The sequence below is a fragment of the Tachypleus tridentatus genome, chromosome 1, assembly GCF_004210375.1.
Source record: "Tachypleus tridentatus isolate NWPU-2018 chromosome 1, ASM421037v1, whole genome shotgun sequence".
Taxonomy (NCBI): domain Eukaryota; kingdom Metazoa; phylum Arthropoda; class Merostomata; order Xiphosura; family Limulidae; genus Tachypleus; species Tachypleus tridentatus.
Window position 1 is genome coordinate 29,661,432 of NC_134825.1, and position 18,616 is coordinate 29,680,047.

Consider the following 18,616-nt stretch of genomic DNA (forward strand, 5'->3'; position numbering starts at 1 on the left):
CAAAAACTCATCTCACACACTTAGGAATAAAATTCTCTCGCAGAAAAGTACTGGAACCTTTTATTTTAGGACTCAGCATTAAATATTTTTTGTAATATAAAATGTCCTACAAATTAATTGATACAATGCTATAAAAACAGTGCCAGCTCAAACATCTGAAAATATTTTGATAATAAAAAATCACCAAAACAGTAATGACAACAAAAGTTGTGAATTAGGATTTCTAATGCACTAGTTATTACTGAAAAAAGGTCTCGATTTATATTATTGGTATAACGTTTTGGCAATAACAATAGAGTTAAAAGTGAGTAGCTAACAAAATATTTAGAAATCAAAGTTATGAGGTTTAATCACGATTTCTGTCAGAAGGAACGAGGGTAAGTTAACATCATTAATATCATTTTTGTTTCAAGACAAAAAGTTGTGAGATCAAAATTTTAATCGTGTTTTGATAATAAAACTTTGGACAATCAATGTTAATATAATATTTTTAGAACAAAAAATTATAAAATATGAGAGTTAACACAGCGTTGTGATTGGAAAACGTTGTAAGATTAAGTTGTTAACACATCATTTATTATACAACACCAGCAGAAATACCCACCTTCTGGGCAGGGGCCCCGCATGGCCAAGTGGTTAAGGCACTCGCTTCGTAATCTGAGGGTCGCGAGTTCAAATCCCCGTTATACCAAACACGCTCGCCCTTTCAGCCAAACCAAACCTCTGGGCAGGTATAACTGCTAGTTTCTGAGGAAGGCTACTGGGTCTCCAGTCTTTTATGAAATTATCTGAGAGTTCAACAGCAATGTCGTAACTCTTGGCATTTAATAACGTTCCATCGTCCATGAGAAAAAGGATTTTATAGAGGAAAGAAACTGCTTAAATATGATTAAAATGTGTTTAGAAGAATCGAACCCAAAATGTTACTTTTATTCTGTCATATTATTTCATTTAAATTAATGAAAGCTGTGTTTAACTTATTTGCTAAGAACTATTCACACTCTGCACGTGGGAATATTATAAATGAGCCATGGGGTGCTGAGGATAACAAACAAATATAAACCTTACTGACATAATGAATCTTATATTTCTGAACCACAATACTTTCTTTCTTTGGTCTTGAATTTGCACAGTAATGTGAGAGTTACCACCTCTCACATACTTCACACTGAGGACTTCTGTAGAGGATTCCTGTCAGCACACAGAGTCAGCTCAGATTCATAACTTTTACTTTAAAGGAAACAGATAACAAAGATGTCTTGTTTAATTTTTTTTAAGGAACTAGTTTTGATAAGGAATACATCCTGGTTTATTGTAAAGCGGCGAAGTACGGATGGGGAGGGGAAATTATCTAAAAATCAAATTTTTACTTTGAGATTTACGTTGTTGCTGTTTATTTATTGCTAAATTAAAAGTAATAATCTTGAACAATACGGCTGAAAATGTTAAAAGTTAGGGAACTCGAATATTATTAGCAGCTAGGATATGCAGTTGATAAAACAAATTATTCTGATGTTTATGTGTAAGAACAGAATATATAATTAGATATAACCATTATCAGTTGTTTTAGTTTTATTCTAAGAAGGTAGCTTGTTCTGATCGGATGTCACTATTAATATAACTTAAACAATTTTGAATGATAGATATAATATTGTTCGGGTTGTTTTTTTTTCTTTTCCTATAACATTTTCTAACAGATTTGATCAGTTAATCACACTATTTTATAGTTTTAATAATGCAATAAACACAGCATGGTAATTAGAATACTAAGACAAACGCCTTAGAAGGCTTAGAGGAATTTAACAATTCAAGTTGAAGAAATATATTTTCGACCTTTCGATTTCTAGAAATATAAAATATAATTTTAATTCTACATTTTCTTCTGGAAACTGGAGAATGAACTTAGCACCATATTGTTTTGTTAAATTCACTGTAAACTTAAAATCTTATCATTGTATGGCCATAATGACCTTCACACAAACATGCTCGCCCTTTCAGCCGTAGAGGCATTACAAAGTGACAGTCAATCCCACTATTCGTTGGTAAAGCATATTATATAAAAGTCAAACAATGGTGATCATGGTGCAAGTACTGAGGAAAAAAGTTAATACTGCAGAGAAACATTTATGGGTTTGTAAACATTTCAAACTTGAATGATACTAATTTTGTTTTGGGATTCAATTTAATTGAAAACTGTTTCAAATTTAGAGCTTAGAGAATAACGTATTCTGTATTCTTCCATTTTTAAACAAAGGTTACTCATTTTTGTCTTGCTGATATAAAACGTGCTTTTTTAAGATACAAGAAAAACTTTATGATTGTTTGTTTTTGAACTTCGCACAAAGCCACTTGAGGGCTATCTGTGCTAGCCGTCCCTAATGTAGCAGTGTAAGACTAGAGGGAAGGCAGCTAGTCATCACCACCCACCGCCAACTCTTGGGCTACTCTTTTACCAACGAATAGTGTGATTGACCGTCATCTGAGGGTCGCGGGTTCGAATCTCCATCACACCAAACATGCTCGCCCTTTCAGCCGTGAGGGCGTTATTATGTGACGGTCAATCCCACTACTCGTTGGTAAAAGAGTAGCCCAAAAGTTGGCGGTGGTTTGTGATGACTAGCTGCCTTCCCTCTAGTCCTACACTGCAAAATTAGGGACGGCTAGCGCAAATAGCCTTCGTGTAGCTTTGCGCGACATTCAAAACAAACCAAAGATAGATATAGATTTAGATGGATAGATATGATAAAGCTTTTAAAATAGTGGCTTACTAGTAGTTAGTAATGGAACTTTCAAATTTCCTTTTAATTCTTTAAAACACGTCACTCGTATGCTTGATAAATTTTTAAGCCATTTATCTGTATTATATGATTAAGTTTCAGCATTCAGTAATCAACGAACATCTGTTCATTTGAACCTATCGATATTCTCAATAATTACTTTTCATAAAGTGAATGTACTCTCATGAAATTAAAGAAGTGAATGTGTTATCATAGATTATCGTCATGCCAAAACTTTCAACAAGTTGATTCCAGTTATATTAACTTCGATAGTGAGATTAAAATAGAAGCTCTTTAACAATTTAAAGCACTGCGATCGAGCACTTCAAAGTAACACACACTTCAGGAGTACTATAAAACCAGTCCAGTGAATAAATGTAATTTCAAAAGGAAACCATGAACTATCTTCTCTAATATTCTGGTAAAATTATATTTAATTTCGCATTGCATCATTAATACTCATAATTTCTAAAATAAATTGCAAAATACTTAGCGCAATTTGTAGTGGGGTAATATGTTGCTCCTAGCTATGATATTGAAACAGCAATGTTAGGCCTAAATTCAAACAATCACTTGAGACACATCTTGCTGGCTTATCTACTGATGTATTACAAACGGCCCTAGCGTACATACTGAGAAATGCTTATTATATATTTAATTACCAACTCTACAGCTAGAGTGAGGATGCGTTTGTGGTAAATACAATGGATATCATAAGTGTTTTATATGCTAACGTGAATAAAATTCGCTTACAATGTTACTGAATCATAAACAATGAGATCTAATATACCAACAATCATTAAAAAGCGTTCATTTTGTAATAACTGATTCCATAAAGGACATACTAACCTCTATAAGTAACCTACAAGTGAACTTTCTCGTTGAGTTACAATTTTAATTAAAACGTTCCGTATAAAGAACGAACTTTAAAAACAAGTTTACAAATTCAAAAAAGAAACAAAACGACAAAGAATCATGCACATCTGTACACTTATTTCCCCGAAAGGGGGCCGAGGAATCATATGTCTTAACCACTATACAGAGTGTGTTGTCTGTCAGTCAGTCATCATACGCTAAAATGACTTCAAAAGACGCTTGACACTGCCATTATGTACTGTCCTGACGTCAGTAATGCGTGCGTATGCCATAAATTACCAGAAGAATTATGACCTCTGTAAGCAACAACACAGCATGACATATGAACTTCAAAAGCAAGAAATAAAAATATTTTTACTCTTAATACTGGTTTTATTTAATTATTGAAACAGAATGCTCTTGGAAAACCTGTAATTAGATGTAATACATCTAATTTTACACACAACGAGCACGTCATCGCTCTGTTCTCAAAAAATACTTTGTCGGGCGTGGTCTTGTGGTTAACATGTTGGACTGTTGATCCAAGTGTTGCTATACGTGCCGTTGCCGTAAAATTACGCTCCACATGTTGGAGTAGGGAGTTGTCTGAAAAGTGAAGATCAAATCCCACTACTCAATTGGAGTTGTCAAAGAGTTGACGGCGGATGCCAACTACTCGTTTCCTTTTCTCTGAGCCTATCAGTTCAAAATAAGGGACGGTCAATGAACGTAACCTGTTTGCAGCTTTGCAAAATACCCTAAAAACAGAACACGTTTGTTACAAAGTGACAAATGATTATTAAACAGAAGAAACTAAGTAAACATTCTATATTGCCTACCATTGGTGCCTTTCTATGCTATTCCAATCTCCCGGAATGGCCAGGTGGTTAAAGCGCTCGACTCGTAACCTGTGGGTCGCGGGTCCGAATCTCCGTCTCACCAAACATACTCGCCATTTCAGCCGTGAGGGCATTATAATGTGGTGGTCAATCCCGCTATTTGTTGGTAAAAGAGTAACCCAAGAGGTGTCGGTGGGTGGTGATGACTAGTTGCTTTCCCTCTAGTCTTACACTGCTAAATTAGGGACGGCAGCGCAAATAGTTCTCGTGTAGCTTTGCGCGAAATTCAAAGAGAAAAGAAAATATTCCAATATTTTAGTTTAACAGTAAGTTAAAACCTTCTGAAAGCTCCACTGTACTGAAAATAACAAAAACAATATTGAACTATGTTGCATAGGCAAAAAACCAATATAATATAGGGATAGTGTTTATAAAATTACAAGTTCCACAAGTAAAAGAAGTAGACTTGAGCTAAAAACTTGGTTCTAGAACAAATCAAAGATCTATTTGTTCAACAGAGAAATGCGTGCAATGGTTAAACATTGATTATCTAATTTGTTTCAAAAGGAAGTAGAAACAAGAAATAAATTTAATCAGAAAAAGTAAACTACAAAAAATAAAACACTGATCGCTAAATTTAACACTGTACCACCAAAACTGATTTCACCCATGTAGTTTTTGTTTTTATAGAACTAATTTATACTGACACTTGATCGTAAGTGAAACTGCGTATTTTCTTATTATTCGTTCGAATTATTTCTCTTATACCAGTTATTATTTGTTCTGTGTTTGAACAATTGTATTTACGTTTAACTTTGAAAAATGCCTTTTAGACGAAACTAACTTAGTAGTTTTACTTTATAAATGTGAATATACGATATAAGTAGTGTGCTTTGCTTTATACTTTTACGATATAGTCCTTGAACCAGAGTTTGCTTTTATCTTTTATTTTTAAATTATACGCTTCGGAATGAATATGTAAAACAATCATTTATGTACTTTGGCACGTACAATGGTTTACGTTCATAAATGTTTTATTGGGCTATCTGTTGTGTCCACCATCGGAAATCGAACCCTGGATTTTATCTTTCCATGTCCATAGCTTTATCTTTGTCGCACAGGGAGGCACAATGGTTCATTGGTTTTAGTAATTAATTTAACTATATTTCTTTTAAATGTTTGACCAATCATTACATAGAACATCAGTGTCTGGGGCATGGTCTGGTGGTTAGGGAGTTTTACTCGCAATCTTCGAGTCATGAATTCCCCTCACCAAATACGCTCGCTCCTTCAACGGTGGGAGCGTTGTAATATAAGGACCAGTCTCGCTGTTCGTTGCAGTCCAAGAGTTTGCAACGGTGGGTGATGATAACTAGCTGTCTTCCCTTTCACTATTAAGTTAGAGACGGCTAGCGCAGATAACCCGCGTGTAGCTTTGTGCGAAATACAAAACGAACCAAACCATTGAACGTCGTGCCAACATGGAAAAATTCACAAGCATCGGCAATAGTAAAAAGTAGCATAACTAAACAGCATAACCATAACTAAACAGCACAACCATAACTAAACAGCATAACCATAACTAAACAGAATTCAGTAACACTGATTATTTTTGTAGAATTAAAATAACCATGTCAAAACACAATTACTTTACTATACAAAACAATTAAAAATGACAAAAAGTTCCCCAGTACTATTTCTATCAAGAATTTGCCTCCAGAACGCCATATCAGCAAAATTCCTGTGGATTACATATGATTCAAAACTAAATAGGAAAAAAAAAAGCACACATAATGAAGTGACAAACAGGGCAGGGAAACGCTTTAATTATACGAAGTTTTAGGTAGAAACAAAGGTACAACACCTATAAACATTCTCAAAATCTGCAAAACATATGTCAGTCCAGTATTGGAATGTACACGTCCAACCTGGTACAATATATCACAGAACATTATGAACAAAATACAGAAACTACTCAAAACAAAACACTAGTAACAAAGTATCAAGTAAGTAAGTATTCAAATATGTCTTATATACATATATATATCTTTCAGACTCCAACATATGACAATGAAGTACTACTTCCTTAAAAATCTGTATAAAAATTACCTTTTAACAGAAATATCTTACACATGATGGAATAGTATCCTCACCTTATTAAAAAAATACACTAATTATAATAAATAATCGACCTATAGTTAGATATTACAATATATCATTAGATTAATATATTATGAGTTTATTCTTAGAATATGTATGTAAATACATATTAACTAGTGAAAACTGCGCGAGTGATTACCGAGAAGTTTTCACTACGCATAAATGTTAACAGTGTGTTATACATGGACATGTCCTATAAAAAGGGTCGGACGAAGTGTTCACTTAAAAGCTAATTCCAGCCCTCGTGTTAATACACCATTAACATTTACAGTGACTAAAACAAACCACTCTACAGAGGGGTGAGTAGGTCAAAAGTGAACTTGAACCCATCCCCCGCCGAAAAGGTCACAATCTAAATACCGACACTGATTGATTGATTCACGAGCACGTTTTGCAGACAATGGGGCCATTTGAGTGTCTCAAATCCTTAAAAAGCATTAAGATATACAACAATTATTGAAAGAAATAAAATAATTAAGTGAAAAATGAAGAATTAGGATAGTATTTCTCCCTAAATCACGGGTAACATTATTCACAAAATCAAATATATAAAGCAGAAGGAAATCTTAAGTGTATGTAGGTGGTTGTTGTTGTTTTCAATTAAGCACAAAGCTACACAGTGGGCTAACTGTGCACTGCCCACCACGAGTATCGAAACCCTGAGCCACTGGGGGGCTTTATGTAGGTGGACACTCCTCAAAGTCGCCATGTCTGCATAATACTGAAGATTAATTTAAGATTCAAAACTAATGCGGATTCATCATATTAAGAGTATAAAAACTCGGATCTTGTTTAGCGCGAGGTGTCTTGAATGTCTGACAGGTAATAATCAAGGGATTCATCAGACACTACACTTAAAATATATAAACCATACATTAGGCCCGTCGCGGCAATGGTTAAACGTTTATGATACACAGATAGAACACTTACAGAAAATACATAACATTATATTCGGAAAAATGTTATAAAAGACCACGTACAACAAATATAACCTTTTACAAACATACATAAAGGTCTCTTGGTTATCTGACAGGCTTCTTGAAAATTTGCCCAAATATTATAAAGATAAAAATAAAATAAAACGACCTAATAAGCAGCTTGGAGAGATACACAATACGTGATGGACGAAATCAGAAGTACCTTTGGCTTCAAATAAATAAATAATTATTAAAATGGTTACTTAGTGCTAGTTGGGCATTAATGAAATATTTCAATTTTAAAATTTACTTTAAGAAAGGGTTTGTTCTATATGTACTGAAACAAATTTAATATTACATAATTATTGCAGTATACTGTAGTGTGAATGCAGGACATTTCGTCAGACTCTATCAGTGAATTATGTGTAATTACGTAAAAATTCTATGTTGATTAATTAAACTTAACCAATCTATATACATCATTAGCGTGGAGCCCATGGAAACATCTTGCGGTGTAAACGCGATCAAACAACAACACCAAGAAGCAAGAGTTTTAAACAATAAAAATGACCAAAATTATCTGAGAAGGAAAAGAAATTAACCATGAAATCTTATAGAGCAATAAAAATAAATGAACAAAAATCTACTCTTAGATGGAAGGAAGAGATCGAAGGTGTACCTGACCCTCCTAGGTCTAACAAAATCAGGCCTAAAAATCCAATACAGTGAATGATTATGAGAGCATGGGCTTTGTCTTTAAGCAATTTTATTGTCAAGGATATTAAAGTTATAAACTTTTTCAAACGTTATTCCAGGTCCTGTGATAACATCTACAGTACGTTTCATTTATAAATATTCTTCCCAGCACCTGCATTCAAAAGTACATCAAGTACATTCCAAACCTTGGTTTTACTTAGCTTAGGTTCATCTTAGAAGTCTAAGAAATTGAAAACCATGCAAAATCTGAAATGGAGTTGAAGGCATAAAATATAAACATGTTATAAACCGATAATTCTGATGGATGACACGAAAGAAAACCCTGAGCTACAAAGATTGATTCTTTACCAGGAACAGGTGATGTGAAATACTCCAAAATAAAACTTTTGTCAATGGAAGAGAAAATAGAGAAAGCTGAAATAACCAGTCAGTTAATGATGAAGAAAAACTACAGATGGAGCTGAGAAATAACTCAATGTTGATGTCTTCTACACCTTTCAAAGGTCGATACACAGTGAAGGTATATATGGTAATAGTAACGTAAAATATATGAATAACAATAACAGCAAAAAGACTCGTGCGAGACCTGAAGGTCTTTCCAAGATGGGAAGAGATACCAAGATATCCATACTTCAAGTGTCAAGATATCCATACACAGCACTGTAGATAGACATTATTACTATGCTGTTAGGAATTTTGGCAAATAAGCTAATGTCTCTGCTTAAAACCAGACAACGTCAACCGTAATTTGTCAAAAAGGGGTCTGGATATTTTTTATATAAGCTCTGGTTTTTCACAATCTAAACAAAACTGTTCTCGTCTGAGCACTGTAAAGCTATGAAGCGACATATGTTGATGACGTAATTGTTGCAAACAACTCACGCAGCAAATCATAGATTATAATATGTCCATACAAGCGGAGAAAGTCTGTTGAGTGTTGACGACCAGATCTCACACAGACATTCCAATCTTCACACCGCTGGCATACAACATGACATAACGTTTTAGAATAACATAGGACTCACTGATCTGTCTCGGCTGTTCAATTAACGACCAAATTAATATAAGTTTAAAAATAAAAAATCATTGTGTAAACCAACAGCATTCTCTTTACAATTAGCAACATCCAAGATATCAATATCATCTGAAAATTTAAATAATCTATTGACTATTCTTACATTGATGTAAGTCAAAAAGAGCAAAGGTCCTAAATCTAAGCCCTCAGGTACCCTACTTGTGATATTAATCCAGTTTGACTAAATTCTACTTTCTTCCATCCAGCCATTCTTCTATCCAATTTGCTAACTTATCCCCCACACTTATAAGGATATCTTTGTTACAAGTTTTTTATGTGACACTTTGTCAAATGCTGTGGCCCGGCATGGCCAAGCGTGTTAAGGTGTGCGACTCGTAATCCGAGGGTCGCAGGTTCGCATTCCCGTCGCGCCAAACATGTTCGCCCTTTCAGCCGTGGGGCGTTATAATGTGACGGTCAATCGCACTATTTGTTGGTAAAAGAGTAGCCCAAGAGTTGGCGGTGGGTGGTGATGACTAGCTGCCTTCCCTCTAGTCTTACACTGCTAACTTAGGGTCGGCTAGCACAGATAGCCCTCGAGTAGCTTTGTGCGAAATTCAAAAACAAACAAACAATTGTGAAATGCTTCATGAAAATCAACATATACAAAATATACACCATTACCCTTATCTACATAAGCATTAATCCTTCCAAAAAATGTCAAGAGATTTGTAAGGCAAGATTTTCCCTTTGTAGAACTATTATATTCACTATCAAATACAATTCTAAACTTTATTAAATGACATAGCAGAACATCTTTTAACAGACTTTACAAAACTTTTCCCACGACTGATGTAAGACTAATGAATTTGTAATTAATGGAATAATTTTATCACCTTTCTTGAGTTATATTAGATAATGTCCAATAGTTAAGTTACTCATATATCTAATTTAATATTTACTTAATTTCGTTTCCATTTATCAACTGTTCATGATGTGGAATAATGCAGACACAAGAATTCTAGATAAAAATTCTGACCTGTTTCTTGATGTTGTGATACACCGGATAGAGACTGTACATATCAATCATCTGCGAGAGAAATCAGTGAAGAGTTTTATCTTTCTTAACTGTACTACAACCCAGATAACGTAGCAAGTGTATCATCGTTTTAACAAGATGAATAACCATAAATGCATAAAATGGATAATCATAAAAGTCAGTAAAATTCAAGCTGCATAAAGTATAGAATAGAAATTAACAACGAAAGATACGTTCACTGGCAAACAACATGAGTATTTACCATGCAGGTGGTATTAAGGTAAACACAATGAAGACTGGCAGGATGTGGAAGTGAAGGTTAGAACTTGCTCAAACAGCTCATGTAATAAATATACGAGAAAATACCAGCACTAGTCAGAGCAACAGATAGCTCAGCCAGGAAAGATGTGACTGGATAGGCTGGAATCGTATTGAGATAAGGGCATCCAGTAATTGAATGATCAGTAACAAAAACAGAACAGCACGTTCAGAGCAGAAGGTCAAACCAAAGATAATACACTAATGTAGATGACCACTAACAGTGAAGAACGTGAAAGGATCTTACTCCCTGTAAACCAATAGCATGATTTGTCCAAAGATCATTGGTAAAACCTTTGAGAAACTGGAATATTTATCTCTTAATGATTCGTGTTTCACTCTACACAGCAGCATATCATTCGATGAGAAAATGTACCAACCAGCTGATAAGATGCAACACATGAGTGACCTGAAGTAATATGTAAGCTAAAGATAGAGTAAACGATGGCAAATATATGACATTCTTCAACTGGAAAAACTAGAGGGAAAGGAAGTGAGGATGAAAACGTGAGAAAGGACAAGTAGCTAGATAAATCCAAATGAATTGAAAGTTATATCTAGTAAAATGTTGAGTAGATTATTAGAGGAAACACAGGCTGTGCCATAGTCAGTTCTGAGCTCCCCAAGCATAAAACAGTAATAGAATAAATATTAAAATAATCTTATTAGCCTGGAGTATAAGGTGGTTAAAATGAACATAACAATAAAGTGTTGTTTAATAATTAGTAGTAATAATAATGTGTAAAGTTAAAATGACTATTGCTTCCATTGCCTCCTTATAGTCAGCTGTTTATAATTAAAAATTGCACAATGCTCCTTGGATTGTGCACTGACAAAAATTCATCGACAGAACGCTTCAATTAGATGAAGGATAAGCTGAGTAGAAAATTAAATCATCTAATGTGTAAATAATTAGACGAAAGAAAATCCACACAATTTCACACGTTTTATTCTCCGCAATTTACACCCCAGAATATCATAAATATGTGAACATGTGTTTTTTCTCGTAAACCTTATTTCCAAATTGGCTCTAAATCAACTCACTTTCGAATTTTACTGACAAATACAAAGACGCATTTACTGACAGGATCAAACAACTCTAAAAAAAAAAAAAAACAACACCTGCAACCATTGAGATGTGATATAATGTCATAGAGATGTCACGTGGGATTAAACTTAATGTGTGACATTGAAAGTATTGTTGTCAGGAAACAGAACAGATTATCGAGAAGATGCCTGGACAGTTTTCTAATTAGTCATTCATGAGCTTGTTTAACATGTCTGAAACACGTAACCGAGGAAAAAAATTAACTTTTTTATTCTTTATTTATTTGTTGTATTCCGTTTGTTTCTGATTTACTGTATCACACGTGATAATTCTTTGGACAATGTTTTTAAATATAACGGTATTATAACCCACGGTTAATTTCACAATAAAGATCTTGTGGCTTGAGTTTCAACCTTTGTCGAGTTAACGTGTTGATGGAGAAAGAAACAGACAGACAGACGACTCTGAAAATTCCACCGAGTTCTGAGCTGAATGTTTAGCTAAGGCAACTCATGCGTTTTATTTTAAATATAAATGAAATGTTCAAGCACATCTGCCACTGGATTCCCTGAAGCTTATGTTTCTGTATGATAAAAAATGAACACTAAAAAGGGTGTTTTCTTTACATTAAAGTATTGAGTAGAAATCTGCAATTTTTTCTGCAATTGTTGTAAATTTGTAAGAGGTAAACTTCGTATGCAACATTTCCCTCTAAACCTTTTCATGTACGATAGTTAGTTAAAATGATAATAAACGTAAACTGATATTACAAAAATATATAGATACTTTTAATGTATTATAGCTTTGTCACATTCGTTCAGTGAGAATCAATACTTATAATTTGTTTGTTTTTAATTTCTAACAAAGCTACACGATGGCTATTTCAGCTAGCCGTCTCTAATTTAGTAGTGTAACACTAGAGGAAGACGGCTAATCATTACCACCCACCGCTAACGTTTGGGCTAATCATTTACCAACGAATAATGAGATTGGTTTGGTTTGGATTGGTTTGAATTTCGCGCAAAGCTACGCGAAGGCTATCTACGCTAGCCGTCCTTAATTTAGCATTGTAAGATTAAAAAGATGGCAGCTAGTCACCACCACCCACCGCCAACTCTTGGGCTACTCTTTTACCAACGACATGGGATTGACTGTCTCTTTATAACGCCCCAACGGCTAAAAGGGTGAGTATGTTTGGTTTGGCAGGGTTACGACAATAATAAAAAAAACAACTTTGCGATATCTTTATTCTGGAAAACAAAGGTTCGAGCAGGACTAAGTTATCGGTTCACGGGAATTAAATAGTCTTACCATTATATTTAATATTAATTTATTCATTTAAATTTACAATTTTTTTTATCAATATGCCTTATTACTGTCATTACTAAAACTTGAGCTACAACCGTTTGTTGGAAAGGGGTTAACAGTGGTCATTTAATGATTGTTTGTTTTTTTAATTTCACGCAGAGCTATTCAAGGACTATCTGCGCTAGCCGTCCCTAATTTTGCAGTATAATACAATAAAAGGCAGCTAGTCATCACCACCCACCGCCAACTTTCTACCAACGAATAGTGGGATTGACCGTCACATTATAACGCCCCACGGCTGAAAGGGCGAGCATGTTTGGTGCGACAGGGATTCGAACCCGCGACCCTCAGATTACGAGTCAAACGCCTTAACCCACCTGGCCATGCCTTTCATGAAGAAAGGATAAAATTTGAAAGAAGTCAAACTAATATGGCCTAAGTAGTAGATGGACATCCAATAAAGTGTTCCTGTTATTTCGTTAAGCATGTGTAACTGACCTAAAAGTCAGAATACGATTATAGAAACAGTGAATAAAATTAATATGAAATACAAATATTATGGGATTAACCCCTTTCTATTGTATTAAAACGAACTGTATCAGAGACCAGTCAGAAAATACTATGCAGTAAGAATGGCTGTAATACAAATAATCGGAGAGTGTAACCCCGCATAATACCTGTAATAGTTTGCTGGATGGCAGAAATCAGGCTAGTATCGTAGCCAACCTACGACATCTGCAGTAAATCATGCAGGAGAAACAATTTCACGTGTAGACTGTAACTCAGGCAATGATGTTAGAGACATACAAAACATTTATGGCACCCTGGCTGCTGCCAAGTACAGGTTCTTATCCAACGTACAAATCCCTTATGAGCAAGACAATTCAGATTGTAATCCAGACAGATTGTAATCCCAACGTGTAGCAGATGGGATATATTTTTTTTATATAGGAAAAAAAATATTATCAGTGTTACACCATGTACAAAGTCAAGATGTAAATATCATTATGGCTTCAAAATCTTATACAAAAACTGAGAATGTTAAATAGTAACCAAACAATGTGGCCGAATATGTACAATGTATTAAAATAACTAGAAAAATGTGGCTTGCGTGCCAGAGACACACACTTATCTCGTCGATGTAGCATTAAACAAACTCGGCTTGCGAACAAAAATGGCACGAGACTACTATGATACATTGGATACAATGGGTGTTACTTTAAGACTTATATGCCGCACGTATAGAGAGTGTCATACTGATAAATGAAATACAAGAAGAAATGTCGTTTACACAACAGATGCGACTTTCTACAAGAGTGGAGCATTAGCTAAATGGGAATGTGGGAAATTTTATAATAAAACAATATTAATATTAACTGGACTTATTTTATCAATCTTGACGTACGATGACAAAATATTAGTAATAAACTAACATTTTACATAATCTAAACGACAGGCAGTGTTGTATTACTGTTCTTGACGTATTACAGTTTATCCTTTTAACCTCATCTGATTAACTCTACGTCTTTGAATCAAGTAAGCTGAAACCCAACAATATTTTGTTCAAAGTACATCCATATGTGTAATTCTAAGTAAACATTTACCCCTTCATATATATTTATTTCATTTTTATAAACATAAGGTTTTTGGTTTACGTTGGATAGTCCACAATATTTACAAGGCTTTATGACTTGAATTTTCCCAAAAACGACCTATAAGTACTTGCGATTCTCTCTCCTTTCTTTTGGCTCGTTATTTATGGTCCAATAGGTGGTGGGAGATTTGTTGTTGTGGTAGAGACCAAAGGGTCTGAAGGCGTTTTATGATAAGAAATTTCATGCAAAATACGAAAATTATAGTCTTAGTTACATCAGAAATGTACCGAGTTGAAATTCAAAAGTTCAAAATCTAGAAAGGTAAAGGATATTAGCACAACTGGTTTTCCACAAATGTTTATGATACAAGACCGATTATGAAATTTTACTTATCCAGAACAACATTTTAAGGCAAGAAACCTATGACAACTGACATTAAGGATTTTTTTTTACTATAGGGTCATAATATTAACCAAAAGCAGAAAAGATTACGAAATTTGAGATTAACTTGGTTATTTGTTTTTACTTAAGTATTCAAATATATAAATCCAGCTTTTTCTTATTGTTTAATAAAGGAATCATCTGCATACTTTTTTTTTATTATCACTCACCGGCTTCATTTATCACGTGAGAGAAATTATGTTTCAATCTAACGCAGTCTGTAATATAGCGGGTAAAATTTATCAACAAGGCCTGGTATGGCCAGGTAGTTCAGGCGCTTGGCTCGTAATCTGAGGGTAGCGAGTTCGAATTACCGTCGCACTAAACATGCTCGCCCCTTCAGCCATGGGGGGGAGGGGGGGCGTTATAATGTGACAGTCAATTTTACTATTAGTTGGTAAAAGAGTAGGCCAAGAGTTGGCCATGGGTGGTGATGACTAGCTGTCTTCCCTCTAGTCTTACACTGCTATATTAGGGACGGCTAGCGCAGATAGCCCTCGAGTAGCTTTCCGTGAAATAAAAAAACAACAACTTTATCATTATGAAATCATTTGAAAAAAAAACAACAGAATATTGATTCGAGAAAGAACTAGGGAAATCTTCATAATAAATTTGACGCAATGTTTTAATAAATTCCAATATGACATCTCATAAATGAGAAATCGTGAATCAGTTTTATTCCCTGAATGCAAAAATGGCCAAACATCAGCAAAATATTAAACATAACAAATATCTAAAAAATATGCTACCACTAAAACCTTTTCTAACATAATGTAAATACATCTAGAAATAATTTTAAAAGTATTCGGGATAAGGATGGCTTTGCCCAATATTCCCAAACACATTGTCTTAGACTAAATGTATCAGTTAATTAAAAGTGAATAGGACCACGTTAAAGAAAAACAAAACACTTGAAAAACACTTTCTATAAAACTACGGCATTTATTTCTTATTGGTTGTTGTTTTCGTATATTCTTGCAAAGCTACACAAGAGCCACCTACGCTAGCTGTGTATAAGTTTGCAGACTAAGGAGTAGTCAACATCACCTACCTGTATTTCTTGGGCAACTTAAATAAAATATTGGAATATTATCACCATTCTACAAACATTTCTGCAATTTTGATTAAGTTGAAGTTAAGTTATTATTATGTTCTCCATTATGTAGTACAAAATCTCCATTTCTCCACTCGAACCAAACACTATCGAACGGGGCGAAAAGGAACAACCAAGTCCTTGAACGCCCAATAGAGGAAAGTTTCTTGCCTTATAAAATTTATTCACGAATTTTCCCTTTCTTTTTTATTTTCATTTTAATAACGCACTCACGGTCTTAAAATACGAAGACATAATAAAGCAAATCATGCTCTTCCGAATTCAAAGTCCGTCACTCTAACAAGAGGTCACACCCGTGCATTTTTCCACATGAAGAATGAAGCTCGTAAATAGAAAAATCATAGTACGCACACAGTAATGTTATCATAAACAAAAACAGTTTTAGATTATTAGTTTCAATGTTGAAAATTATAGAAGTTATCAAAATTTAGACAAAATTTTGTAACATTTCCTACTATTAAATGACATTTTGATTGTGATGTCAAACTTTTAGTGTTTTGAAAGTTATTTTGACTGTGAAGTATTAAATACAGTATCAGTTCTTGTACCCCTACCCTTGCTTTCCAAATTTTGGACCTTTTGAACTTTACACCGGTAGATTCGGACTTTTGCCATGTTAGTATAACTAAGAAAATGATTGTAGTACATTCTGCATTAAACTTTCTATAAGGAAATACCCTCTGATTGTCGTACATTCTGCATTAAACTTTCTATAAGGAAATACCCTCTGATTGTCGCACATTCTGCATTAAACTTTCTATAAGGAAATACCCTCTGATTGTCGTACATTCTGCATTAAACTTTCTACAAGGAAATACCCTCTGATTGTCGTACATTCTGCATTAAACTTTCTATAAGGAAATACTCTCGGACCTTTTTGTTCTCAGCGACAACAATCATCCTTCCATCACCTCTCTGGCCATTTTTAGTGTCTGGCTGTTTAGTTTTTGTGGGTCACTGTCACGATGTTCATGTCTCCATAGCACACATCTGTCACGAAATCCTTATATTTTCTGTTTCTTTCAGTTTAAGTGATTCAAGTGCGCGAATACTGAAAGTGCAATACGTGGCGACGAGAAACCCACTTGAAGTAATGTATTTTTAAGACGGCTGGTAGGATATTAAAACCTTAATGGGTGCCGATGATTAGCTATCTTCCCTCTAATCTTACACTGCTAAATTAAGGACCACTAACGCAGATAGCCCTCGTTCAGCTTTGCGCGAAATTCAAAAACAAACAAACAAACAAAAACACAAGTGTAGAGGACGGAGTTTTTAAAGATATCTTTCGTCTTTAGACGGAAGGCTTTCGAAATTTCGCCCCCTATGTTTTTGGTTTTTTTTCACAACAGATAGTTGTATATACTCGTTAATAACTGGCTATTTTATTGTACTTATCGCTTGCAGGCGTTTTCAAATACCTTGCTTTTTATTACCTGTAAACAGTTGTTATTGTAAGTTTTTAAACTGACTATAACCATAACTGAACTTTACTCAAGGATCTTCAACCATAATGTTTAGTTCTTTGCTTATATGAACAAGATGTGTATAGAGATGAGAAAACTCATCAGTTATTAAATAAATTGAAAATTCTCTGGTAGGGAATCCGGGAGGTGTGGTTGAATGTTAATAGAATTCCACCCCTCCGCCCATTGGCAATCTTAGAAATCAATAGAGCAGCTGCTTTTCCATAAAATCTAATTGCTGAATTGAATATTTCTTTTTACAGTAAAGGATATTGTGAGATAAAATTCTTTAAAGAGTTTGACTTTCAGCAGTTTGATCCAGTCTGATCAGTTATAATGGAAATAACTTTTAAAATAATAACATCAACTTTAAGTTGATAGACTCTATCCTTACTTTACATATAATATTTTTGCTGGCAAGCTCCGTCAACTCTAATAAGTGTTCAGAACAATTAAATACCCCATCACATTAACGATTCGGAGTCGTAACTGATGATATCACAGGCCGCAGGTGCAACACGTCTTATGACGTCATCAGGTGCTCGAACAGGTCACAGTTTCTTAAGATGATATCATCGTGAGGGAAATTTAACCTCCTTTCTGAAATTGAGAAAACGCGGTGATTTATTAAGAAAAACTGTATTTCCCCAACTTACGTTATCGTCTCCTTGCTTCTGGAATGACAGGAGGTCTGACAGGGCAGGTATGTGAGGTGGAGATTCGCCAGGGATCCAGGAAGAAAGGAGATTTAGGTCATAAATCAATGCATCAATTTTAATCTTATTGAAACCGTTATTTTCGTGTCCTATAGTTCAGGATTTTTTTTTGGCTTTCAAACTTTACAAAAAAACTTCACGTGAAGCACCATTCACTGTAGAACCGGTAAGAAACCATATTTCAAAAGAAAGCTTAAATTTCTTTAGAAATAATAATTGCATAACCTAAAAGTGCCTATATACTTGTCCCACCAAGTTTTATGTTTCATTTTAACTTCGTGTTTGTCCTAA

The 18,616-nt window shown here is 34.5% G+C and overlaps 1 protein-coding gene across 1 annotated transcript in view; it reads right to left on the reverse strand.

Moving 5' to 3' along the window:
- Positions 1-4,104: 4,104 nt before the first annotated feature.
- Positions 4,105-18,616, reverse strand: part of LOC143245012 (cyclin-dependent kinase inhibitor 1C-like) — a 41,380-nt gene continuing 26,868 nt past the window's right edge. The window contains exon 2 of the mRNA XM_076490767.1: positions 4,105-4,390. Coding sequence (XP_076346882.1) covers positions 4,353-4,390 — 38 coding nt within the window. The 3' untranslated portion in view covers positions 4,105-4,352. The remainder of the gene's footprint in view (positions 4,391-18,616) is intronic.